The sequence below is a fragment of the Scyliorhinus torazame genome, chromosome 5 (assembly GCF_047496885.1).
Source record: "Scyliorhinus torazame isolate Kashiwa2021f chromosome 5, sScyTor2.1, whole genome shotgun sequence".
Lineage (NCBI taxonomy): Eukaryota > Metazoa > Chordata > Chondrichthyes > Carcharhiniformes > Scyliorhinidae > Scyliorhinus > Scyliorhinus torazame.
The window spans coordinates 177,253,196-177,276,350 of record NC_092711.1 but is presented as its reverse complement, the minus strand read 5'-3'; the positions used below and the strand labels follow the sequence as shown (position 1 = coordinate 177,276,350).

Below are 23,155 nucleotides of genomic sequence, written 5' to 3'. Positions count from 1 at the left end.
TCTGGGCAGCTCAACTATAATCTGTGACAGCTTGGTTAACAGACAGCGTAGACACACGGTGGCTGAACCTGGAGAAACCTGCGTCCCAACTTCCATTAACAGCACTGCCATTTCTGGGTAACAGCTTAAGGGATTGCAGAATGAGTGAATGCCAGATTGACTAACAATATTTGAAAAGAAATTCAGAAATCATTTGATTTACCTGGTTCAATCTCGGCTCTGACCACCATTGGGTCTATAAAACATTTAATACTCTCCACGCACGAGAAGGACTTTTTAAGAAATGGTCTGAATATTGCCTCACCTTCACCAGATATTTCAGCAGATACTCCAAAATCTTTTGAGCAGATCAGAGGGGAATTTGGCCTTCCAAATATTAACATTCTTAGCATACGTACTGATACAACATTTTCTTTGCAAACATGAAGGGGGCAATTTCATGGAAAAGAAACAGAGTCCCATTTTGGGCATGTTTAACAGGATGGCTTCCAGCGCTTGCAGCGGTTGAACTGCAACAGGAGATAGCAGTGGAAGACTGGGATCAAACTTGTCCTGAGACCAATCTCGTCACCGACCCAAATATCCGGAGGGAATATAAATGGAAGCTCATTCCGAGCTACTTCAGAAGACCACATATTACTGTAAAAATTGGTTCCCCCTCTACAAGTAGTTACTGAAAAGACTGCAGGAAATCATTACTTCCACACATTCTGATCGTGGCCAAATTTGAGAGAGATTGGGATAAGATATTCAAAACATTGGCTGAGGTATTGCACATGGACATCCCACAGACCCCCCTCCAGCTGCTCTGTGAGGGATAATTCCAGAAGAGATGGAACGAATAAAACACAATCTTTTACAAGTTTTGCTGTCATGAAGGGTGTTGTCCTCAAATAGCTGAAACCCATTCCCCCAACCTGTGAAACTTGGTGATCCGAAGTCAGAGAGCGATTTGAGATGGACAGAATCCCACATGCATTCCGCTCCCAGAGCCAAACATTATTTCAAAGGTGGCTGCCAGTAACGGGAATATTATTCACATGAACTAAACCACAGAGAGCACTCCCGCACCCAACCAAGCCCCACTCATTATATACATTTTATTTGCCTTTTTTTAAAACCGTGTTTTCCCATATATTTCCGTGGTCATTTTTCACTGGTGCTCTATGTAAGGAAACAACTTTTATACGGACCAGTTATTATCATCAAACTCTTGTTTATCTGCTGTATCAACATCTGTCTGTACGTGTAACTTGATTCTCAAAACTAAAAGTGTCTTTGTTATACTGTGTCTGTTATATTTCTGTCAACAATGCCAATGATTGATGTGGACAATTCAAACCATTTTAACCTATTGTTTCTGTGTGCCGTGAGAAAATAAAAATAAAAGAGTTTTTCAAAAAGCACTCCATTGGTTGCAAAGGACTTTGGGACGTCCTGTGGTTGTAGAAGGTGCTATAGAAATGAAAGTTTTTAAATTGAAGACTTCTGTCATCTGATCTTGTTATCTGGAACTTAATTGATTTCAGCCACCCCCAACTTACCATTTAATAAATTCACTTTGGGTCAGACAAGACTTTAACCAATTAAGGCAAAGGCAGAATTCTCTGGATGGTAAATTTTAAAAGAAGTTTATTAAATGAAAAAGGTTTACTGAACAACTTTAAGATATTGAATTTTACAACTTCATGTGGGTGATCAGTCTGTAGAAGCGTAACCCTCTCTGGCTCCATCTTTGACAGTAATTCTTGTGGAATTCAGCCTCGGGAGTCTGGCTCTTTCTGTGACAGTAATTTCCTTGGAACTCAGCCTCGGAAGTCTTCAGTACTTGGCCAGCAAGGAAGACCTTCATAACCTCTACTTTTATCCCCAAAGTGACCATCACCTCACGTCAGAGTTGGGCCTGTTGTAACATGACAATTAGTCAATTTGGTCACTGGATAGCCAAAGCATGAGAGGGGGAGATAGAACGGGAGGGGGGCAACTCATTCTAAGAGGAAGGAAAGGTGAACCACGGGGGGGGGGGGGGAAGAGACAGGGAACAATAGAGGAGAGCCAGGGAGGTGGAGGTGGGGGGGGGGGGGGGGGGAGGCTGGGAAACATTAACCAACTTTACATCCACAGGAACAGAGAAAAAGGAGAACACAGGTGGAGGATGGGAGGGCCGGCTGAAGCAGCAGCGTGCACGTGAAGACAACGGCGGCAAAATCCGACCGGGAGAGGCAACACCGGCACCAGACCTACTCGAGGATTGCCCTCCGGAAGTGCCTCGCCGGCACAAACGGGTGCCTGCTTACATATATATAGATATATCATATCCTGTGTACGTAACGGCAAAATATACTCTGTTCAAAAATACAATAAAAAACATTAAAAAAAAAATAATAATTTGGTCACTGGATTATTTTAATTGGATCCCCAATTACGGACACCACCTTCTCTCATTATCTCAGACAAGAATACAATAGAACTGTTTCTTATTATCCCTTTATCTGATTCTATACAATCCCTTATTCAGACAGTTTCAAATGTTGACACTAATCAGAGCTTGGAGGTCTCTCTTGCCAGTACATTTATCCTCATTGCACATTCTTTTTTATAATAAATTTAGAGTATCCAATTCATTTTTTCCAATGAAGGGACAGTTTAGCGTGGCAAATCCACCTACCCTGCACATCTTTTGGGTTGTGGGGGTGAGACCCATGCAGACAGTGACCCGGAGCGGGGATCGAACCCGGGTCTTCAGCACCGTGAGGCAGTAGTGCTAACCACTGCACCACCATGCCACTCACTTCATTGCACATTCTTTACATACACAGCAAATAAGGTTTTCTTTGTTTACAGCAAATAAAACTCAGTCTTTTACTATAATTACTGATTCATTAATTGTAGCTCAATTAAGGTCAGTACTTAATCATCTGTTACTGACAGGTAGCTAATTAGTACAGTAATCTTTAATTAATACATTTGGTTACTACAAGATCCACTGATTCAAAAAGACAAGTTTGGAAGACAATAGCTTTCTTTCTTACTCATCGTGATTGGACTGAAGTATCTGCCTTATACTTGATGCCAGATTGGACAAAACATAATATTGTGTAGCTGATCAAAATGATAAAATAAATTCTTAGTTTAAACAATTTCTGTTGCTATGCAGCTTATTCAAGCATTTAGGTTGATACAGTGTTACCTTTTGAAATAAAGTTCCTGTCACATAGTCGAGTTTAAAATGGCTTCCTTGACCTTGTTATGTATAATATTCAGAGTCAGCATAGGCATAAGGGGTGGATTGGGCTCCCTCTGTGCATTCTGAGCCGCATTTGCACTTAAAGAAAAGTGGTAAATACCAGGAATCCACTTCCTACGAGTGGATTCGAAGCAGAGACATTGGAATGTTTCCCAAAGGAAGTCGGAGGGGCACCTGAGGGATACAAATGAAAAGGGATAGATCTATAGAGAGAAATTTCATCTGCTCCAGTCTCTCCAATTAACTGACGTTGCTCATCCCAGGTGCCATTCTCATAAATCTCCTCTGCACCCTCTCTGAGAACTTCACATCTGTCCTAAAGTGTGGGGCCCCAAAATAAGGTTCAATTTTTGAGGGTTAGAATTGTTCAATACGTTAAACTTGTTTAGAACCAGGGTTAGATTACACAGGCAGTACTGTAAACATTTGTGATCGCCATTTAGAAAAAGGAAATCGAGGCCTTGGAGAAGGTGCAACAAAGATTCACAAAAATACTACGATCAGATGAAATGGGGCAGCAGTAGGCCATTCGAGGGGCCGGGTGGCCTACTGCTGCTCGTAATTTGTGTCTTATCACATCCTTTATAATAGATTGTAGCATTTTCCCTCCTACTGATGTCAGGCTAATGGGTCTGTGGTTCCCCGTTTTCTCTCTCCCTCCTTTAATATTGGGGTTACATTTACCACCTTCCAATCTGCAGGAACCATTCCAGAATCTATCGAATTTTGAATGAATGAAATGAAAATGAAATGAAATGAAAATCACTTATTGTCACAAGTAGGCTTCAAATGAAGTTACTGTGAAAAGCTCCTAGTCGCCACATTCCGGCACCTGTTCAGGGAGGCTGGTACGGGAATTGAACCATGCTGCTGGCCTGCCTTGGTCTGCTTTAAAAGCCAGCTCTTTAGCCCTGTGCTAAATCAGCCCCATTTGTGATGATCACCAATGTATCCACTATCTCTCCAGCGACCTCTTTCAACACTCTGGGATGTAGAGCAGCAGCTTTTGGGGATTTATTAACTTTCAGCCACATTAATGTCTCCAGTACTACTTTTTCACCAATTCTAACCTCTTTCAGTCCCTTGTGCTCACTAGTCCCTTGGTTCCCTAGTGTTTTTGGGACAATTAATGTGTCTTCCTCCATGACGGCAGACACATTGTTTAGTTTCTCTGCCATTTCCTTATTCCCCATTATAAACTCTCCTGTCTCTGTCTGGAATGGACCCACATTGGTCTTTGCTAATCTTTTCCTTTTCACATTCCTATAGGAGCTTTTCCAGTCGGTTTTTATGTTTATCGCCAGTTTGCTCTCATATTCTATTTTACCTTTATCAGTTTCTTGGTCCTCCTTTGCTGAATTCTAAACAAGTTCCGAAATCTCAGGATTTTTATTTTTAAAGTTAGAGTCCCCAATTCACTTTTCCAATTAAAGGGTAATTTAGCTTGGCCAATCCTCCTACCCTGCACATCTTTGGGTTGTGGGGACGAAACCCACGGAAACACGGGAGAATGTGCAAACTCCACACAGATAGTGACCCAGAACCGGTATCGAACCTGGGACCTCGGCGCTATGAGGCAGCAATGCTAACCACTGTGCCGCCGTGCTGCCCCTGAAACTTCAGACTTACTACTATTTTGTCCAGTTTATGGGTCCCTTCCTTTGATCAAAAGGAATCTTTAACTTTCATGTAGCCACACTTGCATCACTTTTCCTGTTTGATATTTGTTTCTGAAAGGAATCTATATTTGATGTAAATATTTGAATTTAAAGTCGCTAAAATTCCCAAAAGATCATCGGCTGCTCTCCCCTTTGAGAGAGAGAGAGCTGACTGGTGGTGATTTAAATTGAGGGTCACCACACCTCAGTTGAGGGGCAATGTTGACAAGGCTGGGCCTTCATGGATAACCAAAGCCGCTCGGGGGATTGAAGCCACGCTGTTGGCATTGTGCCGCATCACGAACCGGCCGTCCAGCTAGCTGTGCTAACTGACCCCTTGGTCAATATGTAATAATTCCTTAAATATTAGCTACTGCCTATCTCGGAACATACCATTTAATGTAGTTTCTCAGTCCACCTCAGACAAAGTACCTCTCACACCGATAGTTTCCTTCTGTAAGAAACATCCAGATAAATTAGACAAAAGAACCATGTAAACACCAATGCCATCTTCATGGCAACATGGCATGCTTTGGGGGTTTCCAAACAGAAATGAGAAATAATTATCTTCGAACTTCCAGACCCCTTTCACTCTGTGATCCATGTGCAATTTGAAGCCAAAATCGCAACAAGGCCCAAAAAGCATCAGCCCACTGGAGGCAAATTAGTCAGACCGGTCAGTCCAGCAGAAAGAAAAGTTCCGACCATCCCCATTGTCCAACTGTCAGATGAACGAAATGCAGTCCTGGATGTAAATGAGAGCAGAAACAAAATCAGCAGAATCCAACCCCTGTAATCACTTGTGAACTTGTTGGTGTCTCCGCAGGTGCGATGAATCACAAAATCCCCTCCCACACTGAGAGCAGGTGAATGGTTTCTCCCCAGTGTGAACTCGCTGGTGTTTCTGCAGGTGGGATAACTGAGTAAATCCTTTCCCACACTGAGAGCAGGTGAATGGCTTCTCCCCAGTGTGAACTCGCTGGTGTCTCTGCAGAGTGTATGAATCACTGAATCTCTTCCCACACTGAGAGCAGGTGAACGGCTTTTCCCCAGCGTGAATTCGCTGACGTCTGTGCAGGTGGGATTGCAGAGTGAATCCGGTCCCACACTGAGAGCAGGTGAATGGATTCTCCCCAGTGTGAACCCGTTGGTGTGTCCACCGGCTGGATAACTGAGCAAATCTCTTCCTACATTGAGAGCAGGTGAATGGCTTTTCCCCAGTGTGAACTCGCTGGTGTCTCTGCAGAGTGGTTGAATCACTGAACCCCTTCCCACACTGAGAGCAGGTGAACGGCTTTTCCCCAGTGTGAATTCGCTGATGTCTGTGCAGGTGGGATTGCAGAATGAATCCCGTCCCACATTGAAAGCAGGTGAATGGCCTCTCCCCGGTGTGACTGCGTCGATGAGCTTCCAGCACTGATGGTGCATTGTATCTCTTCTCACAATCCCCACATTTCCACAGTTTCTCCATGGTGCGCTTGCCAGAGTGTCTCTCCAGATTGGGCAAGCAGTTGAAGCCTTTACCACTCACATGTGGATGATTTCTCCCCGCTGTGAATGGTACGATGACTATTCAGGCTGTGAAACCGGTTAAAGCTCTTTCCACAGTCAGTGCACTGGAACACTCTCACTCAGCTGCCTGTGTGTCGCAGTGCTTTCCAGTCACACTGATGTCTGAAATATTTTGAAGCAGACAAACATTTCTCCTTCCAGATTATGAGGCTGTTGATCGTCACAAACCTAATAATCGAGTGACTCTGAGAGATCTGGACTTTTGATTTGAGATGTCTGTCTGTAATCCCTCCTTTTCTAATATCCTGCAAGTAGAATTCACAACAGACATCACATTTAGTACAGGGCAGAAATTCAGAACAGACAATTTAATTTCTATGAAACATTCTTTCCTCTCGCATTCCCCAAAAGCTGTAAATCTCCATCCCACACACTCTCCCTCCATTCTCATTCTGCTGTATCTAATATTTACCCTCCCAATTCTTCTTAAGGTGCTGATTCAGGCTGATCAATACATCCACACTGACCACTTCATCTCTCGGACTGAGAGGTTCATAAGAAATAGGAGCTGCAGCAGGTGAGGGCTTTTGTGAGGTGACAGGTGAGGGAATTCCTGTTGCTCCCGGCACAAGAAGTTCAAGATAGGGTGATCTCGGGTGTATGGGTCGGGGAGGGCAAGGTGTCGGAAATACACCAGGAGTTGAAAGAAGAGGGGGAAGCGCTGGCAGAAGAGTTGAAGGGTAAATGGGAGGAGGAGCTAGGGGAGGAGATCGAGGAAGGTCTGTGGGCTGATGCCCTAGGTAGGGTTAATTCCTCCTCCTCGTGTGCCAGGCTCAGCCTGATACAATTTAAGGTGGTCTACAGAGCGCACTTGACGGGGGCGAGGATGAGTAGGTTCTTTGGGGTAGAGGACAGATGTGGAAGGTGCTCATGGAGTCTGGCGAACCATGCCCATATGTTTTGGTCATGCCCGGCACTGGAGGGGCTCTGGAGAGGAGTGGCGGGAGCAATATCTCAGGTGGTGAAAGTCCGGGTCAAGCCAGGCTGGGGGCTAGCAATATTTGGAGTAGTGGACGAACCGGGAGTGCAGGAGGCGAAAGAGGACGGCATTCTGGCCTTTGCGTCCCTAGTAGCCTGGCGAAGGATCTTGCTAATGTGGAGGGAGGCGAAGCCTCCCAGCCCGGAGGCCTGGATAAATGATATGGCTGGGTTCATAAAGTTGGAGAGGATTAAGTTCGCCTTGAGAGGGTCTGCTAAGGGATTCTACAGGCGGTGGCAACCGTTCCTAGACTATCTCGCGGAGCGTTAAAGGAAGGTCGGTCAGCAGCAGCAGCAGCAACCTTGGGGGGGGGGGGGGAAGGGGGGAAGAGGGGCGGGGGGGGGGGGAGACGTCTTGGGAGGGGGGGGGGGGGGGAAGGGGGGACTGCCAGGGAGGGTGGATGAGCAAGAGATAACATGAAGGGTTGGGGAAACTGGCACGTACAAATGAGGGCCAGTGTACAAAGCTGTGTAAATATATCATCTTGCCATGTATATATCTTGCTCTGCGCGATTTCTCGGGGTTTTTTTTGTTACGTTGGGGGGGGGGGGGGGGTTATTGTTTGTAAGGGAGAAATATTGTGTTAAAAAACTTTAATAAATATATTTTTTTTAAAAAAGAAATAGGAGCTGCAATCGGCTATTCATCCCTTCAGACCAGCTCAGCCATTCAATGACATCATTGGCTGATCTACATAAGCACCATTTCCCCACAATGCCCTATATCCCTTGATATCTGTAATATCTAGAAACCTATCAATCTCTATCTTGCAAATCCTTAATGACTGAGGTTCCACACTCTTCTGGGGTAGAGAATTCTTAATTTTCCTGCCTATTCCCCAAAACCCTCGACTCCCTTGTCAATCAGAAATTGGTAGAACTCATCCTTGAAAATATTCAATTCCACTGATCCCAGTGGAAGAGAAATCCAGAGACAAACAACCCTCCGAGGAAAGAGATGATTGGAAATATATAATGTAGCTACAGTACAATATATGTATTTAAAAAAAATTAAATTCAGAGTACCCGATTAATTTTTTTCCAATCAAGGGCTAATTTAGCATGGTCAATTCACCTATCCTGCACATCTTTCTGGGTTTATGGGGGTGAGACCCACGCAGACGCGGGAGAATGTGCAAACTCCACATGGAAAGTGACCCAGGGCTGGGACCGAACCAGGGTCCCCAGTGCTAACCACTGCACCACCATGCTGCCCTCTACAGTACAATATTACACAACTAGAAATAATATTAAATGTACTTTATTACAGAACCATCAATATATCGAATCTGTATTATTTCACACTAGGCATATCTCTGTCCGATATTAATTTACTGACCCTTTAAATGTCAGCCATCTCCTGGGGAAACCAGCCCTTTAATTGTGAACATTGGGAAAGAGACCATCCTTTTAACCAGACAAATAAATGTGTCAAGCTGAGGGAGCAAAGGATGTCAATGTCTTTAAGAGAGAGAGAGAGAGAGAGACCTGGGCCAAGCTTTGCAGAGTCTGCACCCTCCCTGGATTCACTTCCTTTCCCTTCAGTTGCTGCAAGTCACCAAGTAAAGGTCAGAATGAGAAAAGAAATGAAAAGGGAGAGAAAATAAAGTGTGTTACTCACAGATGTTTGGAGACAGGAGACAGTTTCCGTCTGTGAAGCTCAATTTTCATTCATACAAATCCGGCGCACTGATTGACTGGAGAACCAGAGTCCTTCCGGTCCTCCAATTTTTCCCATTGGTCAACACTTCAGCAGGAAGATCAGGGTGTTGACTCTTCTCCGCACATGCGCAGCTGCCCCTCACTCTTGCACATGCGCAGTCCCGGGCCGCCTACCCACGCGGCGGATAGAGCCTTTCTCCAGTGCGGGGAATTGTGGGAGCCGCGGCCGCCATTACTCATGTGGAGCCCAGTCTCCAAACTCCTGGGACTGGCATCAAGAGTGGGGCAGCGGGAGGGAGCAGTGACCCAACCCTGACACAAAGTCACTGGATTTGTTTGTGACGTCTCCCTTTGCAGAACAGTTTGTTAACTTCAGGTGTAAAGATTTAGTCACCTGGGTGACATATTGGGGAGGGAATAGGTGTGAGTGAAACTGAACCCGAGAGTCAGCACCTTCAGGGGAGGAGAATTGGGGGAAAAGCAGGAGGAGGATAGTGGGATGAAGTAGTGTTACAACCAGTAGGGAGGAGGTAGAGATTGGGGACACAGATTTATTGTTTGAGACAAAGAGTGATTCTGCTGTTGTTGCTGTACCAAATCTTATTGATGCTGAAGGTTGGGGCTTATTTTTGCTGATGTTAGAGACGCCTGTAACTGAGATGGAGTTTAAAGTTCTGGATTTAGCTCAAATGAACCAAATTTGAATTGCACACCCTGTGTCATGTCCTTCCTGTAGTTCAGTTGGGTCTGCTGATTGCTGGGTGATCAGTGTCTTTTTAAGAACTGCTGTTTGTGATCTCTCCACATTCATTCAGGGACTCTCAGCTGAAATTATTTTACAATAAAACAGTTCACTTTCAGCATCGCTCCCAAACAAATCCATTGGTGTGAAATCAACAATTCCAACCTGATTGAAATGACATAGAATGGACATCAAATAAACATGCCATAAGGTCCACCTGGTCTGTGATGGTTTTGATGCTCCACATATGTTTCCTCCCAGTCTTCTTCACCTTCACCGTCAGTCAGGGCTCAGCGGATAACACTCCTGCCTCTCAGTTCCAAAGGTTCTGGGTTCATTTCTCAATCAGGACTGGAGAACAAAACCACGGCTGTCCTCTAGTGCAGTGCTGAGGGAGTGCTGCTCTTTTGAGGTGCCATCTTTCAAATGATGTGTGAAACTGTGGTCCCATTTTCCTCCTTTGGTGAATATAAAATATCCCACATCATTCTTTTTGAAGAAGAGCAGGGGAGTTATCCCAGGTGTCCTGGTCAATATATATCCCTCAATAAACATCACTAAAACAGATCATTATTATCCTATTGCTGTTTGTTAACTGTCAATAGGTTGTAAGGAGACTACAAACAGATACAGACAGGTTAGGTGAGTGGGCAACAATTTGCAGATGGAATAGAATTTGAATGTGTTCACTTCGGCAAGAAGAATAGAGAAACACAATTCTATTTAAATTGAGAGAGATTTCAATACTCAGTATTACAGAGGGATCTGTGTGTCCTGGTACAGGAATCACAAAATGTTAATATGAAGGTACATTAAGTGATTAGGAAAACAACTGGAATATTAGTGTTTCCCACAAGGGGAATGAAAGTTACAGCTGTGCAGGGCCTTGGTGAGACCACATCTGGAATATTGTGCACTAATTCTTCACTTTGTTTGAAACACAAAGATATAATTGTGTTCGCAGCAGTTCAGAGAAGGTTCACTCGACTCATTCTCAGGATGAAGGGCTTCTCTTATGCAGAAAGGTGGAACATGATAGGTCCTTAGTCACTAGAGTTCAGAGGAAGGAGAGTAATATTATAGAAACATTTACAATTCTGAGGTGATTTAATAGGGTGGAAATTAGGAAGATGTTTCCAAATATGAGAGAGACTAGAACTAGGGGATACAGTTTATCAATATGAGATCCACTATTCAGACGGAGATTGAGGAGAATGTTTTTCTCACAGAGGGTGTTTAGTCTGGAATTCTCTTCATCAGAGAGCAGTGGGGGCTGGGTCATTGAATATATTCAAGGCAGAGTTCGACAGATTATTGACAGAGGAGACAAGGGTTATGGGGGTGAGACAGGAAAGTCTCAGCCAGAGTAGCAATAATCTTATCGAATTGGGCAGCAGGTTCAAAGAGCTGAATGGCATTCTCCTGTTCCTGTGTTCCTATCTTGTTTTGCCTAAATTTGCTGCCACGTTTCCTACACAACAGTGACTACACCTCAGAAAGTTCATCATTAGCTGGAAAGTGCATTGAGAAATCCAGTGGCCCTGAAAGCTGTTATACAAGTCTAAAGCTACATTAGAGTATCTGACACTTAAAGGGAGATGCTATTGAATATATTTAATCACCGAGCTTATGTACAGTACAAATTAATTACAAAAATGCGTTAATGAGGTGAAGTCTAACAGCCAATTATGATAAAGTGGCTGACTCCAACTATTTTCCATGGATTCACCACTCTTTTTAGTGACTACAATGTACTGACATCACCAAACCTAAACACGTAGAGCTTCCAGACTCATCGATCCCCAAACAGGCTGAATGTGCCCTGGTGCCAAAAGTGGGGAGTCACAGGAACAGCTAACAGAGGAGCCAAAGAGAAATCATTTGGGGAGCCAAAGAGAAACCATTTGGGTCCAGAACATTGTAAATATCCTTTTACTCTGGCTGTCTTTGAGCCTCAACTCATTTTCTGCTTTTTATAACCATGTTCAGTTTCATTAATAAACTTTTATCAGGAAAAATATTTGATTTTTGTTGACTTTTCTTGATTAGACCGATGCACATTAAGGATAGCGGGTAAGAGGGAGTGACAGACTCTTTAACAGAAAGTGAGCCACTCTAAGGCGGTGTTTTTCAAACGTTTTAACTGAGTACCCATTTTTGCCAACCGGTCGACCTTCGCGACCCACATCGGCCGAACTTTGCGACCCACGTCAGCCAATCTTTGCGAGCCACATCGGCTGACCTATGTGACCCTCACTGGCCAACCTTCGTGACCCACCATTTTCACTGACCTTTAATGTGACAGGTGAGTCTGCTTGCTCCTCACAATCTCACTTGCTTTGTTATTCAATGTTACGTTCCTGACAATGACTTCAGCTGATGATTTAAGATCTCACTGCATCCATTGAAAAAAATAAAGACATTTATCCTCAAACTCGCCATGTTTCGTCTTCAAATGTCTTTGAAGTTTTGAGGGTTTTAAACTTTCATTTCCCAGTGCTTCCCTGCATATAACACACTTTGAATCCTGATTTGCAGTGGTACAATGAATAACGCATCCCTCAAGTAATCATCTTTATGCTGCTTTGTTCCTGTTCGCAGCTTCTTCTTCATGGGTTGTTCACCAGAGGCCCTGGAACTCAAAATGGAGGAATCACTCTTGCGCGCCTAGAGCACGTGATGTCAGTGTGGCCTGCTGTCTGCCACCACTCCAGGCAGAAGACTCCAGCTATTAAAAAAAAAATCTGCTCCTGGGTCAGCGCATTGACATCAGGAGGCTGCGTTCTACCCTGCTGGGCTCCGGGCCTGCACACTGCTGAGGGGGCACGCATGCGGGGAACAGCTGGCATTCTAAAAGCGGTTGCGCCGTTGAGCACCAATTTCCATGATCCGGAATGCCCACGGCACGACCTTCCCAATACCCGCCCAGGACCCATCCTCAAGTCGTGCCGCTCGATTTGAAAGTGACTGCTCCAAGGTAATTGACAAAGGAGCCAGTGGGGTAGATGAGATTTTATTTTTTGACACAGCGAGCTGTTCTGATCTGCCTGAAAGCTGATTCAGTAGTATCTTTCCAATGGGTAAATACTTGAAAGGTAAGAATTTGCAGGGCTGTGGGGAAAGAGCAGAGCAGTTGGATGAATCAGTCAGTCCTTCCAAAGAGATAGCAGGGGCATGATGGGCCAAATGGGCTCCTCCTCCAACCTGTGAATCTGAGCCTCCTGCTTTTGTGCAGGTTAAAAGGGACAGATTTCATTGCAGCCTCTTCCCTGGATATGTATTTAAAGAGATGGAGTTATCTTTAGCTTCGAGTGACCGATATACTAATTGGTTGGAGGCCCATTTCCCAGTCAGTCCTCCAGCACCTTCCTGTCTCTCTATTAGTGCGACGTCCATGGCAGTTTCCCAACTGGTGCGCAAGCCCTGTTATTCTCAGCTAAATTCAGCCTCAGCTCCGTCTCCTGGCTGTCATTGACAAGAGCAATAGACACAGAAAGGTGCCCGTGGCTCAAATGGGAAGTCGAAACTTGTGGCTCTAAACCCAGACATCAACATTTGCCAATCAAATCCATGTTATTTATACTGGGGTTTCTATTATTACCGTGCCACCCCTTTTCATGTCACATTGATGTACTTTAGGGAAAGTGGGTGAGAGGGGAGACAAAGGGTGGGAGTTTTTAACGGGTGACTTTCCCTTTCTAACTTTGCATTGTCGATAGTGTCAGCCATGGCTCAGTGGGCAGCTCTCTCACCTCTGAGTCAGAAGGTTGTTGGTTCAAATCCCAGTTCAGGGACCCGAGGACAAGAATAACATCAAACATTCCGGGTCCCAGCACTGAAGGAGTCTGCACAGCCTTCTTTCAAATAAGATATTAAACTGAGGCCTTGTCTGCCCCACTCAGGTGGGTGTAAAAGTTCCCACACTCACTATTTTGAAGAAGAGCAAGGGAGTTATCCCCGGTGTCCTGGTCAATATTTACCCCTCAATCAACATCACTAAAAAGATCATCTGCTCATTATCACATTGCTGTGTGTGGGATCTTGCTGTGTGTAAATTGGCTGCTGCGGTTCCTACATTGCAACAGTGACTATACTTCAAAGGTACTTCATTGGCTGTAAAGCACTTTGCGACGTCCTGTGGTTGTGAAAGATGCTATAGAAATGCAAGTTGTTAAATTGAAGATTTCTGTTGTCTGATCTTATTATCTGGAACTTTATTGATTTCAGCCACACCCAACCTACCATTTCATATATTCACTTTGGTTCAGACAAGGCAATTAAGACAAAGATAGAATTTGCTTGATATTAAATTAAAAAGTTTATTCAAAGAAACTGTAAGACATTGACTTTTACAACTTCATGTGGGTGATCAGTCTGTAGAAGCGTAACCCTCTCTGGCTCCTTCTTTGACAGTAATTCTTGTGGAATTCATCCTCGGGAGTCTGGCTCCTTCTTTGACAGTAATTTCCTTGGAACTCGGCCTTGGGAATCTTTAGTACTTGGCCAGCAAGGAAGACCTTCAGAATCTCTACTTTTATCCCCAAAGTGACCATTACCTCACGTCAGAGTTGGGCCAGTTGTAACATGGCCATTGGTCAATTTGGTCACTGGATTAATTTAATTGGATCCCAAATTACTGACACCACATTCTCTCATTATCTCAGACAGGAATACAATAGAACTGTTTCATACTATCCCTTTATCTGATTCTATACAATCCCTTATTCATACAGTTTCAAATGTTGAGGCTAATCAGAGCTTGAAGGTCTCTCTTGCCAGTACATTTATCATGATTGCACATATTTTACATACACAGCAATTAAGCTTTTACATTTTTACAGCAAATAAACCTCAGTCTCTTGCGATAACTACTGATTCACTTTTGATTATTTAATTGTCACTCAATTAAGGCTCATTACTTAATCAGTCATCTGTTACTGATTGGTTGCTAATTAATACAGTAATCTTTAATTAATATATTTGGTTAATACAAGATACACAGGTTCAAAGAGACAGTCTTGTGGAAGACAACCACTTTCTTTCTTATTGACTTTGATTGGATTGAACAATGAGTCTTAGACTTGAGCCAGACTTTGGCAGGATATGATACCATGTAGCTTTACAAAATTCTGGAACAATTTGTTGTTTTAAACAATTTTGCCTTATTCATCAGTTTCGAGAAACAATTTGGTTTATACAGAATGAATTTTTAAAATAAAGATCCAGTCACGTTTCAGAGTTTAACATGGCTTCCTTAACCTTGTTACTTATAACAGGGAAGTTGGATGAGTGATTGATTTTTAAAAAGAAATATTATTAATGAGGCATACCCAGAATTTCCAACATTACAACAGTGACTGCACTTCAAAAGTATTTCAAAGGCTGTAAAAAGTTTTAGGAGATTGTGTGGTCACGAAAGATGTTATAGAAATAGATATAGAATCCCTTGCGTGCAGAAGGAGGTCATTCAGCCCATCGAGTCGGCACCAACCCTTCAAAAGAGCACTCTACCCATATCCACTCACCCATAACCTAACCTGCAGACCCCTGGACACCGGGGGGCAATTTATCAGGGCCAATCCCCCTAACCCATACATTTTAGGACTGTGGGAGGAAACCCACACAGACATGGGGAGAATATACAAACCACACACAGACAGTGACCAAGGTCAGAATGGAACATGGACCCCTGGTGCTGTGAGGCAACAGTGCTAACTACTATGCCATTGTGCCACTGTAATAAATGTAATTTATTTTTAGAACTAGTCCCCAAACTTGGATATATCACACTCGGTCCACTCACGAAGATCACTCATAAAGATTGAGACTTGATTTTATGTAACAACCATGTCTTTCACTTCATTTCAAATACCCTGTGAAAATCCAAACACAGTATCTCATGAAAGTATTTGATTTAAAACAGAATGACTTGTTGTGATTTGGGATTCACTGCCTGACAATGGTGCAGGAAGTGAATTCTGCTGTAACTTTCAAATAGGAACTGGAAAAATTCTGCAGGAAAATAAACTTGCAGGGTGAAGGGACCAATTAGATTGTTCATTCAAAGAGCTAGCATGGGAATGGTGGGCTTAATGGCCTCCTTCTTTGCCCTTTGATTCCTGTTTACATTTGAAGAAAATCTTAGACTTGAACCAGAGTTTGGCAGTATTTGGGAATTACCTGAAACCCACTTCCGAGGAGGGGGGTAGAAGCGGAGATGGTGGAATGTTTCCAAAAGGAAATTGGATGGGCTTTTGAGGGAAATAAACTGACATAGATACGGGAATAGAACAGGGCAATCATTTGATCAATAGAAATCTACAAGTTGTGAATCTTTGGAATTCTCTACCCCAGAGGGCTGTGGGAGCTCAGTCACTGAGTGTGTTTAAAGCAGAGACTGACAGATTTCTAAATCCCAATAACACAAAGGGATATGGGGATAGTGTGGGGAAAAGACATTGAAGTGGATGATCAGCCATGATCATATTGAACGGTGGAGCAGGCTCGACGGGCTGAATGGCCAATTCCTGCTCCTATGTTCCAATGATACAAAGATGCGAGAAACACCCAGATAAATTAGACATAAGAACGATGTAATCACCATAGCCCATCTTCATGGCAACATGGCTGCTTTGGGAACTAAATATCTTCCAACGTGCAAACACCTTTTTATTCTGTGCTCCTCGTCAAACTTGGAACCAGGTAATCGCAACTAACCTCAAAAATGGTCAGCCCACCGGAGGCAGCGGTGTTAGACCGGCCGGTCCAGCAGAAAGAAGCCCTCCAATCATCACCATTCACCAGATGTCAGAATGAACAAAATGCAGTCCTGGATGTCACTGAGAGCAGAAACAATAACGGAGCCAACATCTGTAATTTATTGTGAACTTGTTGGAGTCACAACAGGTGTGATGAATCACAAAACCCCTCCCCACATTGAGAGCAGATGAATGGTCTCTCCCCAGAATTAACTCGCTGGTGTCTCCGGATCATTGAATGTCTCCCCTGCTCAGAGCAGGTGAATGGCTTCTTCCAGGTGTGAACTCGCTAGGGTTCCCGCAGGGTGTATGGATATCTGAATCCCTTCCCTTACTAAGAGCAGGTTAACGCCTTCTCCCCTGTGTGAACTCGCTGGTGTCTCTGCAGGTGGGATAACCGAGTGAATCCCTTCTCACATTGAGAGCAGGTGAACGGCTTCTCCCCAGTGTGAACTCGCTGGTGTATCCGCAGGCTCGATGAAGTAGTGAATCCCTTCCCGCACTGAGAGCAGGTGAACGGCCTCTCCCCAGTGTGAACTCGCTGGTGTGTCCGCAGGTCGGATGATTGAGTGAATCCCTTCCCACACTGATAGCAGGTGAACGGCCTCTCCCCAGTGTGAACTCGCTGATGTGTCCGCAGGTTGGATAACTGAGCGAATCCCTTCTCACACTGAGAGCAGGTGAATGGCCTCTCCCCGGTGTGAACCCGCTGATGTATCCGCAGGTTGGATAACTGAGTGAATCCCTTCTCACACTGAGAGCAGATGAACGGCCGCTCCCCAGTGTGAACTCGCTGGTGTGTCCGCAGTTCGGATGATTGAGTGAATCCCTTCTCACACTGAGAGCAGGTGAACGGCCTCTCCCCAGTGTGAACTCGCTGATGTGTCCGCAGGTTAGATAACTGAGCGAATCCCTTCTCACACCGAGAGCAGGTGAACGGCCTCTCCCCAGTGTGAACTCGCTGATGTATCCGCAGGTTGGATAACTGAGCAAATCCCTTCTCACACTGAGAGCAGATGAACGGCCTCTCCCCAGTGTGAAGTCGCTGGTGTGTCCGCAGGTCGGATGATTGAGTGAATCCCTTCTCACACACAGAGCAGGTGAACGGCCTCTCCCCAGTGTGAACTCGCTGGTGAATCTGCAGGCTCCTTAAAGTAGTGAATCCCTTCTCACACTGAGAGCAGATGAACGGCCTCTCTCCAGTGTGAACCCGCTGGTGGGTCCGCAGGTCGGATGATTGAATGAATCCCTTCCCACACACAGAGCAGGTGAACGGCCTCTCCCCAGTGTGAACTCGCTGGTGTTTCTGCAGGGCGGATAACTGAATGAACCCCTTCGCACACACAGAGCAGATGAACGGCCTCTCCCCAGTGTGACTGCGCCGATGAGCTTCCAGTGCAGATGGAACCCTGAATCCCTTCCCACAGTCCCCACATTTCCACCGTTTCTCCAGGGTGGGAGTCTCCTCGTGTCCCTCCAGGTTTGTCGATCAGTTGAAGCCTCGTCCACACACAGAACACGTGTAACGTCTCTCCCACTGTGAATGGTGTGATGTTTTTTCAGGCTGCGTAACTGGTTAAAGCTCTTTCCACAGTCAGTGCTCTGGAACACTCTCACTCGGGTGTGTGTGTCTCGGGGCTTTTCCAGTCACACTGATGTTTTGAAGCCGACAGAAAAGACAAACATTTCTCCTTCTCGATTCAAAGTCTGGTGATACTCAGTTCCAAGGAATTGAGAGACTCAGTCAGATTGAGACGCGATATTTGAGATTCCTGTCTGCAATTCCTCCTCTTCTAATATCCTGTAAAAACAATTTACAAAAGTGACTTTTCTTCTCCTCATTTTGGAGAAGGTATCCTGAGGGGAACGACAGTCTGGCCGTGGGGTTAACCCTCCGGGTCCTCAGTCTTATTGAGGAATGTCCCCTTGGGTCTATTGTGGTTGTGATTCTTTTGTATTTTTGTCATTATGGGAGGGTTTATGTGTTGTTGACTTTATCCTACTCTGGGACAGACGGGGCTTTTAGCTGTGAAAGGAGCAGTTTGGGGAGACTTTGGTGCCTCTGGTGTAAAGTGGGTTGGAGGAGGGGGTAATGGCGCACGCCCGATTGTGGTGTGAAAATCTGTTCCTGTTCTCTCTGTCGCCTAACTAATGGCAGCAGTTAATCTGCAAATTTTCTCAGGGAATGTACGGGGCATCCATCACCCTATCAGAAGGAAAAAGATCCTCTCCTTTCTTAAGGAGGAAGTTGACATTGCTTTATTACAGGAAACCCATCTGGATTATGAGGAACACTTTAAATTGAGGCGGGATTGGATGGGGCAGTTTTTTTCACCTCCTTTTCATCCAGTAACAGACTTTTGGCAATGCTTATTATACACTATCCAAGCAGTCAGGGTAACTCTGCCGAATACAATGTGCATGTCAATTTCCTTTGTGTCGGTCCCCCCATCTCCCGTCCCTCCCCTCCACCCCCTTCACTCGCCGTTTCTGGGTCCTTTCCTGGGCCCGTCACTGTACAATGGGAATTATCTGTTATTTACAAGTGGACGGTGCCCTCCCTTCCCCCCCATTTTGTTGATGGGCCTCCCACCTTCCACCCCGCGCACTCCCTGTCCTGTTTTAAACCTTCCCTTGGGGGTTCCTCTTCTTATATTTTCGTTCTCTGGTCTCTGTGTCAGTTGGTTTATGGCCTCCTCCTCCTTTTCCCAGAAGCCTCCACCCCCCTCCTCCCCACATCCCTTTCCTGCCTGCTCCCTGTGATCCCGTTGGCCCCCGTACGTCCACCTCCCTCCCCAGTGTTCCATTGGCCGCTGGCTTCAAACAGGTCCTGGAACAAGTTGGTGAATGGCCTCCACACTTTGTGGGAACCATCCTCTGACCCTCGGACGGTGAGCTTGATCTTCTCCAGATGGAGAAAGTCCGATAGGTCTGCCAGCCAGTCTGCAGCCTTTAAATAGGCTGTGCAGAATTCGACAAGTCTGGGGCATTCCCAGAACATGTGGGCATGGTTTGCCAGGCCCCGCTGGCACCTTTCCCATTTGTCCTCTGTCTCCAGGAAGAACCTGCTCATTCGGGTTCTTGTCAGGTACGTTCTGTGCACAACATTCAGCTGCATGAAGCTTAGCCTTGCGTAGAAGGTGGAGTTGGTTCCGTTCAGTGCTTCGCTCCAGAGTCCCCACCCTATTTCCGTCCCTCCCTCTTCCTCCCATTTTTCCTGGGTTTGGTCGAGTAAGGAGCGCATCCTTATTAAGAGTTGACCGTACAGGTCCCCACAGTTTCCCTTCCCCAGACTGTCTGCTTCCAGTAACCCCTCTTGCATTGTACTTCTCAGGGTTTCTGGGTGTACTGGTGTCTCCTTGTGGAGAAAGTTTTTGACCTGGAGCTCATCCCTGTTTGGTAGGTCCAGTCTCTCCATCAGCTCCACTAAGGTCGCTAGTCTATTTCCCGTGTAAAAGTCCCTCACCATCAGTGTGCCCCCATCCTGTCTCCACCTCTTGAAGGTGGCGTCGAAAATGGCTGGTGCAAACCTATGGTTGCCGCAGATGGGGGCCATGATGGACACATCGGTCAGACTGAAATGCTGCCACATCTGGTTCCAGGGTAGCTGCCACCACTGGACTGGTGCTGGCGGGAATGGGAGTGTTGCTGTGGCGAGGGCCGGGAGGGTCATTCCTGTACATGAGGACTCATCCATCATCAACCATTCCATGTCTGGGTCCTTTACCCATCTCCTCACTCTTTCGGCCGTGGCTGCCCAGTGATAGTATTGCAAGTTCGGGAGGGGGAGGCCTCCCATGTTTCTTCTCCATTGTAGTACTGTTTTAGGGATTCCTGGATTCTTGCCCTCCACACAAATGCCAGAATCACTTCATCTATTGAATGGAAAAAGGCCTTGGGGATGGAGATCGGTAAGGATCTAAACAGGAAGAAGAACCTGGGCAGTACGTTCATCTTGATCGTCTGCATGTTCCCCGCCAGGGAAAGCAGTCCATCCCATCTCTATGTGTCGGTTTTGACTTCCTCCGCCAGACTGGACAGCTTCCACTTGTGGATCCGTGTCCACTCATGAGAAATCTGGATCTCCAGGTAGCGGAATTTGTTTTGGGCTATTTTAACTGGGAGGCCCTCCAGCTCTGTCCCTCCCCCTCTCTGCCTCACCGGGAAATCTTTGTTTTTGCCCAGCTCGAGTTTGTACTTAGGTAATTTGGACATTCTGAATTCTCCCTCAGTGTACCCGAACAGGCGCCGGAGTGTGGCGACTAGGGGATTTTCACAATAACTTCATTGCAGTGTTAATGTAAGCCTACATGTGACAGTAATAAAGATTATTATTATACCAGTCTGCCTCTGTTATCCTTTACCTGGGCTATTTCCCTCGTGGCTGCCTTCTTTCTCAGCTGGTGAACCAGCAGGCGGCGAGCCCTCTCCGTGCTCATAAAAGGTCCCCCGTGCCTGGCGGAGTTGGTGCACTGCCTTCCTGGTGGGGAGCAGGTCAAAGTTCTTTTGCAGCTTCTTCCTCTCCAGCAGAAGCTCTATGGTCAGGGCCTCGGAGTATCGTCTGACAACCTCCAGACTGGAGTCGATCAGTTGCTGCCTAACCGCTCTCTCTTCCCTGTCTCCGCGAACCTTTTGGTGATTATTTCTCCCCTAATCACAGCCTTTAGTGCCTCCCAGAATGTGGAAGGTGAGACTTCCCCGTTCTGGTTGTTCGTGATGTACTTGCCGATGGCCTGTGATGTTTTCTGGCAGAAGACCTTGTTGGCCAAGAGGGTTGTGTCCAACCTCCATGTGGGGCATTGGGCTTGGCCCGTCTCCAACCTCACATCCATGTAATGTGGAGCGTGGTCTGAGATTACAATCATGGATTATTCCGCTCTGACTATTTCTGGAAGCACCGATTTCCCCACAACAAAGAAGCCGATGCGAGTGTAGACCTTGTGCACTGGTGAGAAGAACGAGAATTCCTTCTCACCCGGGTGTAAGAATCGCCAGGGATCCACTGCCCCCATCTGCTCCAAGAATCGCCAGGGATCCACTGCCCCCGTCTGCTCCATGAACCGCCAGGGATCTACTACCCCCATCTGCTCCATGAACCACCAGGGGTCCACTGCCCCCGCCTGCTCCAAGAATCGCCAGGGATCCACTGCCCCCGTCTGCTCCATGAATCGCCAGGGATCTACTGCCCCCGTCTGCTCCATGAACCGCCAGGGATCCACTGTCCCGTCTGCTCCATGAACGTTCCCAGTTCCCTCGCCGTGTCTCTCATTTTCCGTGTTCTGGGATTGATCTGATTGTCAATGGATCCTGTGAACAGTTGTGAAGTTCCCCCTCCCGTGATCAGACCGTATTCCCCCTCTTCTATCTCCCCCACCCCACCGTATTCCTCCCTCTTTTATTCCCCCCACCGTATCCCCTTCCTCTATCTGCCCCCCCTCCCAGATGCTCTCTTCTCAGTGGGAGATGTGCCGCAGTCCCGCTCTCTCCCGTACTTCCCGGCACTAGCTTTCCTGCTGGTGTGTGGCCCCCCCACCCAGGATCGATCTGACCCCCTCCTACACCCACTCTGCTTGTGTCCCTGCTGCCTCCTCCTCACCATCTCCTGCGCTCTGCTGCCCTTGCCCCCTCCCTCCTATGAGCTGGCCCCCTGTTCATTGCGAGGTGATGCAGTCGGAGCGACCTGTGAGCCCTGTCGATCTCTGGCGGTTTGGGGAAGCTGTCCCTCCCAATCAGGTTGTCCAGCATTTGGGCCACGTAGTCGATTGAGTCCCTGCCCTCGATCCCCTCTGGCAGGTCCACTATCCGAATGTTCTGCCTTCTTGACCGATTCTACTGGTCCACAACCTTTTCCAGCTCTCGAACTGTGCTCCCCTGGGCTTCCAGTTTCCTCCACATGCCATTGAGCACCTTCTGCATGGCGGCTAGCACCTCCGCCAGCTTGACCGTCACCCTTAATGTCATCCTTCATTGCGTTTAGTTCCTTGGTTCGGAACATCCTCCATCCATCGCCTGGTCGGGGGGAGGGGGAGGGGTTGGGGGGGCTTGTTTTCTGGGTCGTCGGTCTCCCTCTGTCGGGAAGACTGGAGACCGCCTGCCTCGTGGGGCCGCCGACCCGCTTGCTCGCCGTTCCTGTCCCTTGCTGCAGTTTCTGTGACTGCAGCCTTTCGAGCTGTTGCTTTCTGGCATTTTGTTGTCCGCACTATTGTTGAGGCTGAGGGGGATGGTTAACTCTGATTTTGTGGCTAAATTCGGCCGACAGTGCATATTTTTCTGTTGCATGGAGGAGAGCCACCTGATGTGTGACTACTCAGCACATCCCCGTCACAAGTTCCCTCTCTTTTGAATGTTGACTTGAAACTGCGATCTTATGTTTTAGCGATAAGGCTGGAGGACATCCTCCCGACAATCGTGCGGGAGGACCAGACTGGGTTTATACGGGGAAGAGTTTCCAGTAACAATGTTGGAAAGTTGCTGAATGTGATTCAGGCTTTTCAGAAATATGCATTGGATGGGCTGCTGATCTCCTTCGATGCAGAGA

The 23,155-nt window shown here is 46.4% G+C and overlaps 2 protein-coding genes across 2 annotated transcripts in view; both read right to left on the bottom strand.

Annotated features, from left to right (window-relative positions):
- LOC140418062 (uncharacterized) overlaps nucleotides 1–18,106 on the bottom strand; it is a gene marked incomplete at its 5' end in the record, with an annotated part of 122,606 nt that extends 104,500 nt beyond the window's left edge. Inside the window, one exon of the mRNA XM_072501489.1 lies at nucleotides 16,955–18,106. Coding sequence (XP_072357590.1) covers nucleotides 16,955–18,106 — 1,152 coding nt within the window. The remainder of the gene's footprint in view (nucleotides 1–16,954) is intronic.
- Nucleotides 2,103–9,163, bottom strand: LOC140422488 (uncharacterized). Its single transcript, XM_072507511.1, has 2 exons — nucleotides 9,077–9,163; nucleotides 2,103–6,722 (listed from the first exon to the last, which is right to left on the bottom strand). The coding sequence occupies exon 2, from the start codon at nucleotides 6,374–6,376 to the stop codon at nucleotides 5,702–5,704; it is 675 nt and encodes a 224-aa protein (XP_072363612.1). The 5' UTR covers nucleotides 6,377–6,722; nucleotides 9,077–9,163; the 3' UTR covers nucleotides 2,103–5,701.
- Nucleotides 18,107–23,155: the final 5,049 nt, after the last annotated feature.

Excerpts from the sequence above, each read along its gene's own strand:
- LOC140422488 (XM_072507511.1), bottom strand. The coding sequence starts at position 6,376 with ATGGAGAAACTGTGGAAATGTGGGGATTGTGAGAAGAGATACAATGCA.